Source organism: Myiozetetes cayanensis, unplaced genomic scaffold, assembly GCF_022539395.1.
Source record: "Myiozetetes cayanensis isolate MyiCay16 unplaced genomic scaffold, myiCay2020 scf1, whole genome shotgun sequence".
NCBI lineage: Eukaryota > Metazoa > Chordata > Aves > Passeriformes > Tyrannidae > Myiozetetes > Myiozetetes cayanensis.
The window spans coordinates 130,175,680-130,192,828 of record NW_026086604.1 but is presented as its reverse complement, the minus strand read 5'-3'; the positions used below and the strand labels follow the sequence as shown (position 1 = coordinate 130,192,828).

General features: G+C 38.7%; 1 protein-coding gene across 1 annotated transcript in view; it reads left to right on the top strand.

Annotated features, from left to right (window-relative positions):
* The window catches only part of ITGA8 (integrin subunit alpha 8), a 102,633-nt gene extending 90,645 nt beyond the window's left edge, over positions 1–11,988 (top strand). The window contains exons 28-30 of the mRNA XM_050321176.1: positions 2,905–3,006; positions 9,521–9,643; positions 10,887–11,988. Of these exons, the coding sequence (XP_050177133.1) occupies positions 2,905–3,006; positions 9,521–9,643; positions 10,887–10,973 (312 nt within the window). The 3' untranslated portion in view covers positions 10,974–11,988. The remainder of the gene's footprint in view (positions 1–2,904; positions 3,007–9,520; positions 9,644–10,886) is intronic.
* Positions 11,989–17,149: the final 5,161 nt, after the last annotated feature.

Sequence of the window (17,149 nt, the reverse complement as noted above, 5' to 3'; positions counted from 1 at the left end):
AAAGAACAAAATTATGGCATAGCCAGATGAGTTCCAGAAGGCAATAAATGTGCTGGCTTTATATCACCAGTAAACACTCACATAGTTGCAGAGAAAAGTAGTTTTTAAAAAGAAGGCAGAATGGACAAGGCAAATACCAGACCCTGGACCTCAGGAGACCATCCTGCAGCCTTTTCAGGGATCTCTTTGGAAGAACTCCATGGACATGATCCTGGAAAAAAAGAGGAGTCCAGAAGAACTAGTGGTGTTCTAGAGGATCACCATCATCTCCTTTAATTCATGAACTGTCCAGCCTGTCATGGTAAAACTGAAAAGTAAAAAGGTGGTGATTGGCTAAAGGTTTGACTCAGTCTTGGAGGTCTTTTCTACTCTTTATGATTCTGTGAAACGTAAAAGAGCTGTAAGCAGAGTCAGTTGACCCAGTGCAGGGACTGGATAAGGAATATAGATAAGTGTCTGAGCATGAGGGGACAGAGTTAGGAAGGTAAAAGCCCACCAGGAGCTGAGCCTAGCAAGGGGCTTAAATAGGATGTTAAGGAGGCTTTTATATTAGCAGCCAAAAGAAGGTAAGGGAAAATATGGGTCTTCTGCTGAATGGGACATGGAAACGGCTGAGTTACTTATTGCTTCCATTGCTTTGGTCTTTACTGGGTAAAATCTGCATACAATACTTGAAGGCCTCTGCAACCAGAGAGGAAACCTCTAGCCATCAACATTTATCTTTAATGGAGGAATATCAGATCAGGGGGACATTTAAACTAACTGGATATACGAAAGTCCAAGGAACCTGATGGAATACACCTACAAGTGCTGAAGGAGGGATAATGGCAATTTGAGACCTCTCTCATTATCTTTGAAAAATCATAGTGATTGGGGGAAGTGTTCAGTCTGGAGAAAAGGCTCAGGTGGGATCTCATCAGTGTGTATAAACATCTGATAGGAAGGAACAAAGAAGACAGAGTAGGCTTTTCCCAATGATACCCAGGAAAGAAGCACAAACTGAAATACAAGAAATTCCATTTAAACATAAGAAAAAACACTTTTTACTGCAAGGGTAGTCAAACACTGGAAAAGGTTGCTTCTTGAGTTTGTGGAGTCTCCATTTGTGGAGATATTCAGAACCCAACTGGATGCGGTTCTGAGTATACTGCTCTAGTTGACTCTGCTCTGAGCTTGTACTTGGAATAGATAATCTCCAGATGTGCTCTCAAACCACAGGACTTCTGTGAAAACTTTGAGTTGGGCCACGGTCATCCAGCTCCATCCAAGTTGGTTCCCAGGTTTAGGTTATGCTTCTTTCAGGTCATTTTCACAAACAAACCTTTCTCCATCGATGAAGGAAAGAAATAGTAGCCCAGATTATGACGGGGTCTTTTTTCCTTAGTCTTTGTTCAACAAGACAGCTGAAAGGGAAAAAGCAGTTCTTAGAGAGGATTTATGCCTTTGATGCAAGAGGGAGTGCCAACTTTATGTGGGAAGGGATATCAAGATAAGTTGCACACAGTGTCACCCAAAAAATCAGTTGCAGAGATGGAATTAGAAACAGGTTTGTTGACTACCAGAAGAGAATGGTTAACCGTTCAGTCATCCTTCCTTGGGATAAAAACAAAATAAAAAGAGGATGTTCTAAGTGCAAGATCTTCTGTCTGAAAGATTTACCTGATACCTGATGGACTTAACCTTCAAAACTAGCTCCAGTTAGATATTGATGATGCCAAGAGCTCAACAGGATTCAAAATATGGGTGTGGAAAATATTTGTATCCATTGTAGTAAATGTTGTAAACATTCCTTTGAGGGATATGCGCTTTCCACATGTCAGAGCTTAAGTCGGTTCATAACAAATACAGGCACATATTTTTCCAGCAGCCATACCAGCACTTAACTATCATTTAAGGCAGTTTTCACAGAGTGGGATGTTATTGTCAAGGTCAGAACAGCACAGTGAGACTCACATTTGATCAGGTGTAATGTGTCACTGCCTACCTGGCACCAAATGATGTGAAAGCACTGATTAAAAGTCACTTCAGGAGATATGTGATGTAACAATTTTTAGTCATTCCAAACTAGGTAAAGTAATGCCTAATCTAATGTCTTATAAATATAAGCAAGCATGAATGAAACAGAGAACTGACAGAGAAATGCAATTTGTTTTGTCTTTGCATCTTTGTGTTTGTTGAAGTGCTTAATGACAGCTATGCAGTCCTTAAACAGTTAAACAATGGCTGCTCTACGTTCCTCTCACAGTGGTACAATTTAGTAATCAGGCAAGGTGAGTGGGGTTTTTTGAGCTCTACTGCAATAGGAAATGAGTCACATTCTAAGAGTAACCTGCTCTAAGTGACCCTGCTTCGGCAGGGAAGTTGGACTAGATGATCTCCAGAGGCCCCTTCCAACCCGAACTATTCTGTGATCCTGTGTAAATGAAGTGCAAAGATGCTTGTTCCTATTGTTGTTCTTTGATGGGGTGGCACAGCCATTCCTGATGCTATCAGGAAGCTCCACCAACCTGGTCTCAACGTAAGCCAGGAAATTTTGTCAGGATACCCATGATGGTGGTTGGGCTTGGTAAGCAGAGCCAAGGTTTTAAAACATGGACACCCCATAAACTGGGCTCATGCTTCTAACTCACCTATTTCAGAGAGAAATAAGAGAAACAACTGTATGTGTCTTCCTGCATATCTAACCCTTCTTCCCCATTTGAACACATGGCCTCTGTATTGCAGGTTTATGCTGTATTTATCCCATGGACACGTACAGTTCCCAGTATTCCTACATTCCTTACCAAAAGAAACCATCTTTGCCTTAGGAAATCAGTGCTCTGTATTTTTTCTCTGCTTCTTTTTTAATAATGCTTTTAAATATAACCATGGTTTTTAATAGTTTCTTTTGTTCTGTAATTCCAGAGAAAGAATGATCTCTATAGTCTTTCTTCCAATGTTTCCTTCGAAGTTAAGAGCATGCCATATAAAGTACAGCCAGCAAAGCTCCCCACGGGAAGCATAGCAGTAAGTAACTGAAAATTGTATCTTTGTGTGAAGTACATGTATTTGGTCATTCTGATCACAGCTGTGAAAGTTTTTGTAGATGAAAATATTGAGATTGGTCTTTCTTGTAGATGAAAATATTGAGATTGGTCTTTCCTGTGTTTCTAGTGTAAATTCCTGAAATAATACCTAAAGGAAATACCTTTATTGCTTCCTGTGGAAAGTGGTGATATATGATACTGATTACACTTTTAAATAATTTCTTGCTGCACTGTTGTGCAGACTGCTTTATTGCTTTCAGGATGGATTTTTCACCCAGAAGAAAACAACAGAACTGTGAAAGCAAGTGTCTAGTTACTTTGTTTGGGGTGAAATAAGTCTGGAGGAAATTTTTGTGCAAAATCCAAAATCAAGTTTCTGTCAGAGATCTCACTCTTCACCCAGTCAGCAGTTCTCTCACACAAGCATATGGATTATCTACAGCAGCTTCTCTCTTATCTGTATTAAGCTTCTTTGATACCTTGATTTTCGGAAAGGTTTGCATCCCTCTCTAGGGTTTCCACCTCACAGCACATCAAGTGCACGATATGAATTTACCTGGTCATCCCAACTGATGGGATAGATAGATGCTAAGTACTTGCCTTATTTGCAGACCAAGATTTGTATGGTCCTCGATTACCATATGAAAAAGTAATGTTGGAGGCATAAGTTTGATTTAATTGTTTCCTTGTGACAAAACATTGACTTTTGGGAGCATTTTAAAGGAATTTGCTTCTTATGGTATCTAATACCATGGTTAAAATTCACTCTATTTTGTCATTACTGATAGAAATAAGTAAAATATGAGTGCAAAAATTGTGTCTAGTATGAGTAATCTGAAATTTTAAGGCTCATTGTTCTTATATTTTTGAAGATTTATCAGTTACAGTCCTTTTTTGAAGCTCCTTTCAAACTTTTCCAAGGTAATTCATGGTGAAAATGCATCATACTGGTCTCATGAGAAGTAGTAGTAGGGTCAAAATATTTTCTTATATGGAAAACCAACAGAATAAAACACTTTATAGCTTACTTTAAGACTATTTTAGAGGATACAAGGTATAAAGCTGTGTTTTAAATATGCACAGATTACAGGGTTGACACATGCTCTGGGAAGACCCAAGGTAAAATCTTGGTCCTGTGTGCACAGTGACTCCAACCTGCATCATCAGGAGAACCATGATTTCACCACAGAGATTTGGTGCTTAATGAAGTATTCATCCAGAAAGGTTCAAAGGCTCCAAGCTGACAGATGTACTCAGGCTCTTTTTGTTTTCTTGCAGCATGTGTTCCATACCAGAAACACATGTTGTGCAGAATTCTGTTGGTAGTGGTGCCTTCATCTGGACTGAAGTGCTTTATCCCAGGTGATAGCCTGCTGTTCTCAACAAGTGTCAGATGATCTACCAAATGATCAGATAAGCATTTTATTCTCTTACTCCAGCCAGTATAATGCTTGTTATTTGCTGCAGATGATTTACAGCAAAATGCCTGTAAAGGCAACTGTAAAATGTTGAAAAATGATAGTGCTTTTATGTCTCATATCTGGACATGGCAGTGGATACTTGCCAGCTCTACAGCTTGATGTGTTATATGCACCAGTTCTTTGATGTTCCACTTGCAAGAAGAAATATTTGCTTGAAGTTGGGCAAAGCTTAATATTTTTGCTCCTTCTGAAAAAGAACACTAGTTGTGTTTTAAAAGTTTCCAAAGTTTTATTTGGAAATTTATGGTTTTCTTTTAGACAGTGAAAGGATGGAAGAGAAATAAAGATTTAATATTTTAAAATTAATTGTCAGAAGTATGTATCTAATAATCAGCTAACACTTTAAGGTTTATATAGAGAAGATATAGTTAAAAGAACAGAGCATATGTCCTTCAACTTATACAGTGCTGTGTTCCAATTATGCAAGTTGATATTTATGTTTAGTTTTAATGGCATGAATAATCCCATACACAGTAATCTACAGTCATGTAGCCATATTTGCAGCACTGAGGTCTTTATTTCCATCATCATGGAATGTAGGTCTTTATCTTGAACTGAGAGAGGGCCATGACACAAAGGTGTGTGAAAGCTTATGTCAATGTAACAAAATCTTAATCTTTTATAGTAAAACATCAGAGTGAAAATGCATAAAATTGAAAATTAGCATGAAATTTAGTGGAGCTTAAACCAGAAACCACAGCCATCAATAATAGTATTTCTATTAATTTTTGTATGCTGGGAATTGCAGCTATATATTATACAACTGAATGGATTTGCTTGCTAACAGCTGGATCATTCAAGAGAAAATTGTCAATTTTTCTTAGAACTATTAATATGGTAAATGATACTATCTTACTTGATGAATTTCATGTGAAACTTGAAAGTAGTTTTTATTACAAGAAGTACAGAGTTACAATAAGCACAATTTGTTCTATTTTATTTTATGATTCTTGAGCCAGTTTGGGAGTTTAATAAAATATAATTGCTTTTCTTAAATGTTTGATAGGATCTTCAGGGGGATGCTTTTAATGTAAACTGTTTGACCAGTGTCCTACAGTGAGTAAAACTGGTTTCAGACTAAGCCTTATACCTCTTTTTTTTTTAGTATTACATGGTGATAGTACTTTCATTTTAGATGTGCTTCTATTCCTTATGAAATATATTTGCATAAACATTTGTAAAGTTTAAACATAAATGTCAATATTAATTGTGACTCCAAGCTCAAGGGAGCTTTTTCCTTCTATTTTGATAATTTTTCAGAGCATATAAGAACATCATGCTGCAAAGGCTGGATTGGGTCATGTAGGAGTACAAAGGAATTCCTGTTTCTCAGCCTCTGTAAACAAAATTGCTGAAGACTAGAGGAAGGTCATCATGTGCAGTAAAAGTAGTAGCAATAGAATAATAATCAATTTAGCTACTGTTTCTTAAAGTAGCAGAATAAAATATGGAGAAGTTATTTTTATATTTTAACATGTGTCTTTTAAAGGACCAGAGAAAGACAAATAGCTTGGTGAGAATCCCACTAGCTTGCACTGAATTCTGACTATGGATACTGGAGATTTGCACCAGTGAAACCTAATTCCCATCTTTCCACAAGGGACTACCAGTGAACCAGCAGCTTACCACGTATGTTCTTCTCTGCCTTGTGCAGCCTTCCAAAGGAACCAAAGACAATTTTGAGGACACGTTTGACCAAAATCAGGAGCAGAATTCAAAATGTGCAAAAACCAGTGGCAAAAATCTTAATAGTTCTTTTATCTACTTACAGTGTGCTTAAATGTGGCATATTTAAAAAAGGAAAACAAAAGCCCCTATAGAAACACGATCAGCAAGTGACTTTCCTGGAACCACAACAGGGATTCTGAAGTTAAGACTATCAGAGAGCATCTGTGTGTGGATTTTATTTCCAATTGCAAACAAAGGCTCTGTCCATAACTCTTGGATTGGCTTCACCCTCATCTCACTGCCAGATGGCATTCTTTGGCACCCTTTGCATACAAAAAGGTGTGAGACGTTCAGCAGCAGGGAAGGCCAAAAGTCAGATGGCCCCTCTGAAGTCTGTGAGCTGTGCTTTTCATCCTCCTGACAGAGAAGCAAGCACTGTTTTCAGTGTTCAGCATAAGAAGGTCTTGTCCTGAACAGAGAGCAAAGCCAACATGCATCTGAAGTATGGTGCCAATATGCAACACTTGTGTAAAAATTCCACTTCTTCACATTGGCCACCTTAGATGAAAACAGATAAATCTCCCCCAAAAAAATCTCTGGCTCTGATCCTGCAGTACTAAACCTACCACATGGAGAAGAACTTCAGAAATCCAAGCTGAATAATGCAGACTTGTCTTTAATCAAAATCATGTGTAATACTGTTGTGGACAGCACGGGGGGGAGGAGGGACAGTCTTCTGTGGACATGGTGAAACGCGGCAGGCAAAACTGAAGGGTTGCTTTGTTTTTTTCTTCCCCTCCAGCTTCTGCCTCAGCTCTGTGGGTGTTCAGGACTTGTCCTGTCAAACTGTTCACCAGCAATTGCATTAGTAGCCTTGCAAGTCTTTGTGTAGAGTATAAAGGGGGCAGCCCAGGGGCTGCATATTCTACTGGTATATAGGCAGGAGTGAGACTGATGTCTACAAATAATCCCCTGCTCAGGAAATAAATCTCGAGCACTTAGCACAACCCTTCCTTGCTTTCAAAACCTAAGACAAAGAAGGATTCATGGAAAAAGGGTATGGGTGCAATAGGATGGTTTCAAGATTTTAGCAGGCGAATATTTCATTAGCATTGGCCCCACGTGGGCTAAAAGAGGAGAGAGATGTAGCAGCTTTGCAGCAGCATTCTGCTTGATACAAGATAGACCTAATTTCTGCTGTCTGTTTGGCTCATTGCTGATCATCTAAGGATTATAAACATGATGCCCTGCACTTCTATAAGATTACAGTTTCTCGTTTATGTTTCAACATTCGTCAGGCTCCAGCTGAGCTACTGAAGTTACACTGCAAAGTTCAGTCGACTGTCTGCAAAGGCAGAGAAACAGAAGGGAGAAGGGAGGAAGGATTCAGAACCCAGGCAGTACAAGCAAGGCTGAGTGTTGCTGCAGCACTCATAATTGGTTAGCAGCCTCAGGAAGATCCACACGTTCTTATCTGGATCCATGCTGATGGGTGCTCTGTAGGCATCACAAGAAGAGCTAACTTGCCTTATTGTTTTCATAGCCTAAGAGGAAAGAGAACAACACACAAATACAGTACACATCTAGGATGTGGCACATAAAACAAGACATGGAATGGCAGCAGATACTTGTAGCTGCATACACTGCTATCAGCTTTATCCAAACCCTGATGAAATCCACTGACCCTGATGAAATAAATGGTTTCCATTGATTTCAGCAGGATCTCAATCAGGCTTTGAGGTCTGAATTGACTCTACCTAATTTTGAACAGTGAACTGGTGCACATGAGTCTAGTTTCTGTGCTATTAGTAAGTAGTCCTGTGAAATATTCAAACACCAGGCAGCAGTTTGCTTCACTCCTGTCTGAGAGCACCTGTGGTGCTAAAGTTGTTGCCCTAGACTGAATGAAAGTAGACTTTGTGCCCAAGGAGACAGATGTGATTCAAATACTATCTGAAGAAATCTGTAAACAAAAACCCCTTCCATGAAGTACTTGCCCATTCTGATAATTTCTACATTCAGTCTTCAAACTTAGGCTGCTGTTCCATGAATAAAGAAATTAGAAAACAGTGTTGTTAGAAAGAGAATTTGCAACAAGTGCAGCTCAGGGACTGGGCAATAGCCAAGAAATTTGTTAAGAAGAGTAGATTTCCTAGCTGTACCTAGAGCACTGAAGAGGAAGATCATTTGAGAGTTTGTGCAGTCAGTTGCTTTGCAAACTGATTTCATCATGTCATAAAGAAAATAACTTCCATCTGTCACTTACTTACCCTGTTTAAGGGAGACTAGGAGTAGATGAAAGAAGTCCAACAGAAAGCCTGAGAGAGAAATAACTTCCTAGGCTAACAACAAAGAGGAAAATTTGAGGAAATAAACTAAGATTGAAGGGACAGATTTGTGACCAAAGAACTAATGAAAGCTCGAACTCATTCCTTCCCACTTGGGAGAAGTAAGACAGAGCAAACATTCAATGAGATTGACAAGGAGCCTTCCAAGCACAGTCTGAGAGCATAAAATAAATTTGGTAAAAGGTATGGAAGGGAGAGTGAGGAGGAAAGCATGGATGACCCCAGAAGAGAAAAACAGGAGGGCTATTATTACTCTTTGTCCACATGAAGGTCTAAAGAGAGAATTTTGCCACATTAGTAAAAACCTTTGGTAACTCATGTTAACACCTTCTGCTTTCTAGAGCCTCCTACAAGGAGAGAGTGCATTTCATGCTTATTTCCACTTAGGGAAATAATAGTCTGTATGCTTAGCTTCTTTTAAGGAACACCATATCATACTGTGCATTAGACTTTATCACAAGGACAATAAACTGCTGCTTGAGTTTTGTTTTTGGACGGCTTAGCTGAAATGCAAACCATCAGAAAAAATGTATACTTGTATGTCAGCAGAAATTAAAATAAGAAAAATGTAACTGGTATCTACTGTGGTTTGAATTAAGAGTTTGGGCCGAAGTCAACCATTGTTTCAGAGTAGTTCAGTGTAATTCAGTTATACTGGCCTAGGCTGTGCCAGCATGGATGTGAGTAGAACTTTGCTCCTTGAATACTCTTGAAGCATCTGCTTAGAAGGGGTTTATTTGCTACTCTGTATTAAGAGAAAATGGTTTGTTTGTCTCATATGACATGAATTTTGTGTACGTGTGAATTCCATTTCTAAAAGTGACCAAGTGGAAAGGGACTTACAGTAAATGAAGCCAATATGGGAGAATTTCAGGGAATATGTACTTCTAATCTGCAAAATGCTGTTGAAGTGAATGCTTCTGACCTCTGTATTCTACTGTCAGATTTGCTTTTCTTGTTTCACTTTTATTCATTTAATGTCTTATTTTCATTTCAGATCAGAACATCTGTAATTTGGTCCACCCCAAATGTCTCCTTTGAAATCCCTTTATGGGTTATAATACTAGCCATACTTCTTGGACTACTAGTACTAGCTCTGCTGACCCTAGCTTTATGGAAGGTATGTTGTATTAGTACTGTTACTGTTGCCTAAAAAAAAACCCTGAAAGATACTGCAAGATACTAGAAGAGAAGAAAAAGAAAGGCTGGAATTTTGTGTTCTTTAGCAGTTTGGAGCAAAAGCAAAAAAACATGTATTTTTTTTATTTTGGCATTTCTGACATGAAAGTGTCACTGACCTTTTTGCAGGGAACTTGTTTTCAAAGTCCTCCTTTGTTATTAAAGTATGGTTATAAATGGGCATACAGAGTTTGGCTCTGTTTCCCAAGACCTATGATCCTCTTTTTCAGGATGTTTAGGTTCAAAAAGAAGTTACTCTAAGTTTTGTTTTCTCTGAATAATTCAGGAATTTCCAGTTTTTGTCAGCATGGAATAACATTCCCAGGTCTGAGAACTAATTTTTAGAAGATTTCCTTTTATATTAGTATATCATGTCTTCTATTTCCAAAGTTTTCTATTTCTGTGTTAGTTGTTACACTCCCTTCACAAATTTTAAGACAAGTTGCTGGAAACTGGTATGTTACAGGGAGCCAGTGTATATTTTGGCCATCTTCTCAGTTCACACTAAAAATAAGTTTGAGATAATTCTTTAAGTTAGAATATGTCTTTAGCAGCCTAAAGGTTGTGGTTAGGTGTGCAGTCTATGCTAACTTTCCAAATTCACCCAGTCAGGTAACAACAGCAGCAAAAAGCCATGTCTAAAAAATGCAAGGATGAGAGCAATTTTGGTGGTACCTTCCTTTGACCTCATGTGAACGTTCAACCTGGTGACTAAAAGGGTAACTTTTTGGCAGTTAAAGTTAGGTGAGAGGATCTCATCTTCAGTGATCTTTAGTCTAGCTTACAACACTGTCCTGTGCACATTTCCCAACACACAGTCCTGCTCTGTTATTGTTACTGCTAAATACCTTTTCTGAATGAGCATTTTGCTGAACTGAAATCTGCAGTTTTCTCATTAGCATCAGTCCGTATCAGCATTCAGACCAACTTTACACCTCCTGCAAAGACATGTTTCATATAATTTGAATTGTAAAGCTATACTTTGGAAGTCAGTGCCTTGTACATAGAACTAATTTTTCATAGGGAATGATTTGAATAGAAATGTGGTATCTTCGCAATCTGTCTGCCTGCCATAGGTTGTGTCTGACCTTTCAGGTTGACTGAGTGAGGAATCAAACTGCAGCTGAGTCTTCCTGTGGTTGTCTTACCATGACACTTTTGTTTCTGTTGATTGTTTTCTGCAGTGTGGCTTCTTTGACAGAGCTAGACCTCCTCAAGATGACATGGCTGACAGGCAACAGCTGACAAATAACAAGACTACTGATGCATAAAGGAAGAGAGTGACAGTTCAAGTCAGAATCCTGCCTGAGACTAGAAACACAGTGAGGATTAAATGAAGGATTCCTTCCACCAGCCTTCCTTTGTGCCTTCAAGTGACACGGTGTCACAGTCTGATCTATGCAATGTTCTGATAACATGCCACATGACGGCCATCCTTGCCAAAGAAAGCAGCTTTATCACTGCCTTACAAAGATATTCACCACTGAACAGAATGTTTATCCCATATTTCCAGCCAGATGCCTTTGAACACGTGTGGTATACTGAGATGGTTCCAGAACAAGCCCAGATCTCTCAAGAGAGAGAATTCCTTCATTGCTGTTTTGTCTAGAAGATGGACCAGGACAAACCTTCTAAATGCTACTGTATCATACAGAATACCTTTGAAACCTCCCTAAGAATAAGAACTTTTATGAAATTATTGCTCAGGGAGACACGCAGTGTATCAGTACTGTGACAGTACTTCTGAAAAACAAAGGTAGTCTATAAAGAACTTTATAGATGGGGCACAATTATTTATTTTTCCACCTTTTTAGAATAAGTATCTGTTATAATAATCAACATAGATTTTGAGAGAAGAAAGTAAAAGAAAATAGAAATCATGTCCTTACTTTGCATGTAAATAGAAAGTAAACCCATTGTACACACAGAACACAACTTTCTTGGCTACAAGGTGTTTTGCAAAGCAGATGATTTATGCAACACTTTATGAGATGAGACATATGACAAACAAGTACATGTTGTATCTCTTTCAGCCCAGAGCTGGCAGTATCCCACCCAGATAACTAAATCCATGCACAGCATAGAGCAGGGAATGAGTTACCCTGTTCTTGTCTTGCTGTACAGCCGACACAGGATACAGTCATTTCTGAAACACTGTTTTAAGTTATCACAGCCACACTGGTGATATTGCAAAATCTTAAGGGGTTGGGGCTGGGGTAAATTTTCTTTTCCATTGCTCTGTTACTTTGTTGAAATTGCCTCTTAAAATGGCTACTCGCAATTGTATCTTGAAATCTTTGCCTTTTTTTTATTTTACAGTCTGCAAGCTGACAGCATCTCTAAAGTGTTGACTTCAGCAAAGTTTAGGGCTGATTACAATTATTTCTTAAGCAAAGTCTTGCAGGTAAGGTGGGCAGAATTTGTATTTATGCAGAAAAATAGGATGCCAGCCAACCAAGCATGAACATAAAGAAGGAAAGATATTTTGAGGTAAAGAGTTAAAAAAATACACTTAGGATTGATTATTTTTTTCCAGGTTAAGAGTTCTGAAGAAGAGATGTTTCATTATTTCTGTTCTATCAGCAAATGGTGATTATCTCAATAGGAGCTTTAAGCTCTGATCTGTGCAAATTTGTACATGAAAGCTTGAGTCTTCCAGTGCTGCCTGTGAGTGTGAAATTAGCTACCTTGTGTAAACTTTAGGAGGAATTGTTCATTTTCTGAAATCTACACCCACACTTGCTTTCTCCTGAGCTCCTCTTCTTTCCAGCCCATCTCAGCTTCTCAATTGGCAAATGGCCTCATCCATTCTGTCACTTTTAGAAAACTGCCTTTCTGCTTCCTAGTACTTCAGGACAGGAGTAGCCATGAGACATTGTCACTTCTGTCAGTCTGACACAGGATTTTACAGTTTTACCATTTCTTGCATGCACACTGACCTCTGCAATCCAAGCAGGAGCTGTGTTATGTCTTCATATCTCCGGCAAATTTGCAAGAAGACCTTTATGGAGTCTTTAGCTTCTCAGATGCAGTGTACCCAGGAGATTAAATGAGAGGAGGAGACATATGCATCTGAAAATGGAGGTGAGGCATCTGTGTGCTTCACACAAGCAAGAACCTCCATTTTCTAAGGATGGGGAGGCCTGACCACTTCCCAATCCTCCAGAAAACCATTAACAGACTCCTCCCCCCAAATGGGTTTGAGCTGACCCCTTGTAGGTTAGAGAGATCAGCTGACAAACATCACCACAAAGCAAGCCTATCCCACATTTGCACACCTCTGTATCCCATACATTCCAGGCAAAATCGTCCTGCCATGAAAGACAGTGAGCTTCTAGCTTTTGTAAATATTTAATTGTTGTGTGTAGCAGCTTCTGAAATAAGATTAGCTGGCTCATTACAGTCACATCATCTGCACAACTCTTACTCTGATGAGATAGCACCATAAGGACATACCAAACATAGGACTTTTGTATGTGCAATACTTTATATTACTTATATACCTGAAGCATGTTTACACTGGCATTTGTGTTTGTTTTTTAAACTTTTGTATATAGTGATAATGATGACAATAAAGAAAAAAAAAAGGAATAGGAACAAAAATTTAAACAAACACAGCTTTGTTCAGTATTTGTTGCAATGTGTTTTCAATCCTACATTGCTCTGAGGATGGGACTAGGTGACCTAATAAGTTCTTTGCAGTTGTAACATCTATAGTTCACTTTTGAGCAATTACTCTCCATTTTAATGATGGGCAAAACATGTTCAGATACTAAATTTAAACAATAAAGAACCTCAGTGACTGTTGAGCCTGGCTGGAATCCATTGGCTGCAGCTGTGTAATGTCACTGGAAACCAAATTAGAGGCACATGATCTGACAAACAGTTACTTTGAGCAATACTTTGTTTTATATTTCTACATCCTTGTAGATTAAACTTCCCCCATGGAAATGTCTGGAGCTGTGTGCTGTCAAGGACTGTAGTCTTTATTCCCTGCATTTGTGGATAGCTTTGGCTGCAAATTGCAAACAGCTTTGTGAAGATTTCTGGGTTTCAGTGCTTGCCAAGAGTGTTTATTCCCTGGGGAGATTGCATCCTGGATGTGGACACTAGCAAGCAGTTGACATAATCTTTCTCCCCAGTATATTAGTAATGTGCTGCATGATAACCTCTGCCACATCCCTACATGACTGAACTTTTGTTTCAGTGACGTCAGCCTTGTAATGAGTTACTAAATGCAGCTTTCTGTACTAGTAATTCAGCCTTATGCTTCCCAGTGTATGTGGTGAGCTCCTGATGGTTGGGAACACAGCAGTAGTCCAGAGAGCAGGAAAAGCAGAAGGTTACTTTAAAGATTAAAGTCTTTTAAAACTCCTCATTGCTATGACCACCACAGCAGTCTAGTAAACAGAAAGACATTCGTCTTTTATTTCACATGCTTCTTGCTGAGTTTGAGAAAGGCTATCCAGTTATTTTATCCATGCAACAGACTGTATCTAGTGTCAAGTGACATTTTCTGTTTCATGAAAACTTCAGAATTTACATAACAGGGATCAGTGCATTTGAGTATGTTTTCACTTACATATTTAACCTTTAAAGGTATTTAGCAAATATAGTTTTCATTTTACCACAGGTTAATTTTTTGTTGTCACCATTCTGTAACTCCTTTACAGTTTTTTCTGTCTTCTGCTGACAGCTTTTACAGGTTTCCCACATTAGACATCTCTTGAAAATGGCACTGATTCTCTCTGCCTTTTAGCTGTGAATTTCTCATTCATTAGCATGAAGGATCTTCTGGTAGGCATGGCATACATTAACTAAAAAGCCTTTTGGAACCAACAAAACACCTAGGCATACACAGGGGAAAGAAAGCCCCAGCCAGCCTTGGCCTATAGTATTCCACTACATTGCAGCAAGGTTGGTTTTTTTTAATGAAATACCATCTGACACACTGCCTTTAGGAATTGTTTATGAGTGCGTGTTTTATTTATGATTGTTGGCAAAGATCCATATTAAAATGTAGTGTAATGGTAGTGCCTCTTGACAATAAAAAGTCTTGAATTCAGCTCGTGCAGGCACCATGATGTGACACAGCAGGAATGCTTTTAATATTGAAGGACTGTTCTTGTTTTGCCTGTGTGTTGTATTTGAGGAGCATTTAACTATTCAAGATGCTACCCTACTGTACACAGTGATTTTTAGAAAAGAATGGAAATAATTGTCCAACTCACTTTTCAGATGGTTTCATTTGTTTTCAACATGTTTCTCTGCTGAACCAATGCACCCCATTTCATTTGGTTGTGTATTGTTCTGTGTTTCAGTAAGGATTTGTAAAGTGGACTTCAGTAAAGTCTCACAGGAGACACGGGCTTAGATCTGGATTAATCTTTTTCCATTTTAGGCACAGAAGAGGCATCAGGAGATATCTCAGATGTCTGCTGAGACTTCTAAGAATGTTATTGCTTTGTTGTAACAGCTACTCCTATGCCAACTACAAGAAAACCAGATTTGATTTTTAAGGATCCAACAGTCGTCCCCTCCTATGTGCCCTGTATGAGAGAACAGGCAGAGCATGAGTAAATGGCACAGTTAAACCAGGGGCAGGATGAAACATTCACAGTTTGACTTGGTGCACCAGGAAGAAACTTTCCTGTGGAGAAGGACAAAGACTAAATTTTTTCAGTGCCTAAAATTAGGAAATATTTGTTTTTTCTTGAGGAGAACATGACACCAGAGAAGTTCTGCCCCTCAAGCACCATGGGTACATAATACATTGCATAAACACAAGGTGTCTGGGCACAAGGGACTTGATATCAAGCAGTTAAGGAGGCTGCAGGATACCACATTAACTATAAATGACTTAGAGAGAAGGAGTAGGAGGATCTAGAGGAGAAATCAGACCTTTAAACACATAGATGTTATCACAGAGTAGATCAAGAGCAACAAGAAGGTTGATTACTAAGAGGGATGGCTTGGAAATAAGGCTCAGCTACAGGAGATGAGAAGTTTTGACCCCAGAAAATAATGAGAGTAATGATCTACTGCAATGACTTTTTTTTTCCACAGTGGCCAAATGATTCATTGCTCATGCAAAGTTTGAGGAAGACCATTTCCCTAGTAATTAGATAATGAAAAGAAAAAGTATCTGCAGCTGTGACAGGACTATTGAGTTAACTGTGAATCTCTCTCATTCTTAAATGAAGGGCCATATTCATTGACTTGGAGAGAGGGAAGGAGGTGGTAAAGATGTGACACTTGAATTTCTTCCAGCTTTTGGCTTTACTGCCGTTTCAGAATGACTTCAGTATTTGCTGAGGCTGTGTGGCATCTTTCACTGCAGTAGTACAGACTCTGCTATCCAAAGGTAATAGAAAGACATTTCTTTCAAACCAGTAAAAACTAAATCTTTTGTGGAAACTTTCTGTCTATGCCTGGCTTACCTAGCAGACTGAGGAGTAAAGTGTTGTTACATACACTAAGAAGCTACTCTATGCATGTAGAACCTTCAGTCCTTATATACAGTTTTAAGTAGCTGAACTGAAGTAACAGATGAAGGAGGCACAATTAAGTCATCAGTGGAATTTAAAAGTTAATTGATGTAGTGAAGATGACAGTCCTATTTAATTTTGGCTGTAATGAGTGTTTTGCTTGATATTTTTGAAGTTTACTGTTTCTTTAATTCTACATTTAATATATTATGGTACTAAGGAACACTTAGACATTATAAACAGGGATATTTGTGTTTAATGTAACAAGATACTCGCTAACAGATCAGACAGGGCAGTTACTCCCACGAGAAGGGAAAATGCTGACACCGTAACAGTTTTCAGTCCTTTGGACATATTCCTTTTGCGTCAAAGGTTTCTGGAGCATCTTGATCGGCTCTGTTGGGTGCAGCTTGTTTAATACTATTTGATCCATTGGCTCCTCTGCTATCAACGGGTTTGGATCACAGATAATCAATGCCATCTCTTCTGCATCTGCTTCTTGTTTAAAATGCTGAGGGTATCTCCCATCTCGTGAACATGTCTGCAGCTTTTCAGTAATTCCCATGTGATTGGTGAGAATCTGTTCTACTGGATTTTGAGGGTAAGGCGTGTTTAGTCTCCCCACTTTTCTAATGCCCATATATACACAAAAAATCAGTCCTATGGTATCTATTACAGATTATTTCACTAAGCAACCAACCAAGTCTTTGTTCGGTAATTTAGTAGAACAAAGTAAGCCTGAACTTGACCCTCCAGCCATTTTAAGCAAACAACATCTGTCTGAAGCCATTAGGTTTCCACTACATTGACTCACTGCAATGTCTTTAAGAGAAAATCCTCCGCATAACGTGTTGTGGACTTCTCAGTGTCATCACTACAGTTGGCATGTTGTGTCAAGCATATACTGATTTTGGGTAGATCACGTTGAGCTGATTTTTTAGTCGCAAAAATGCTTTATC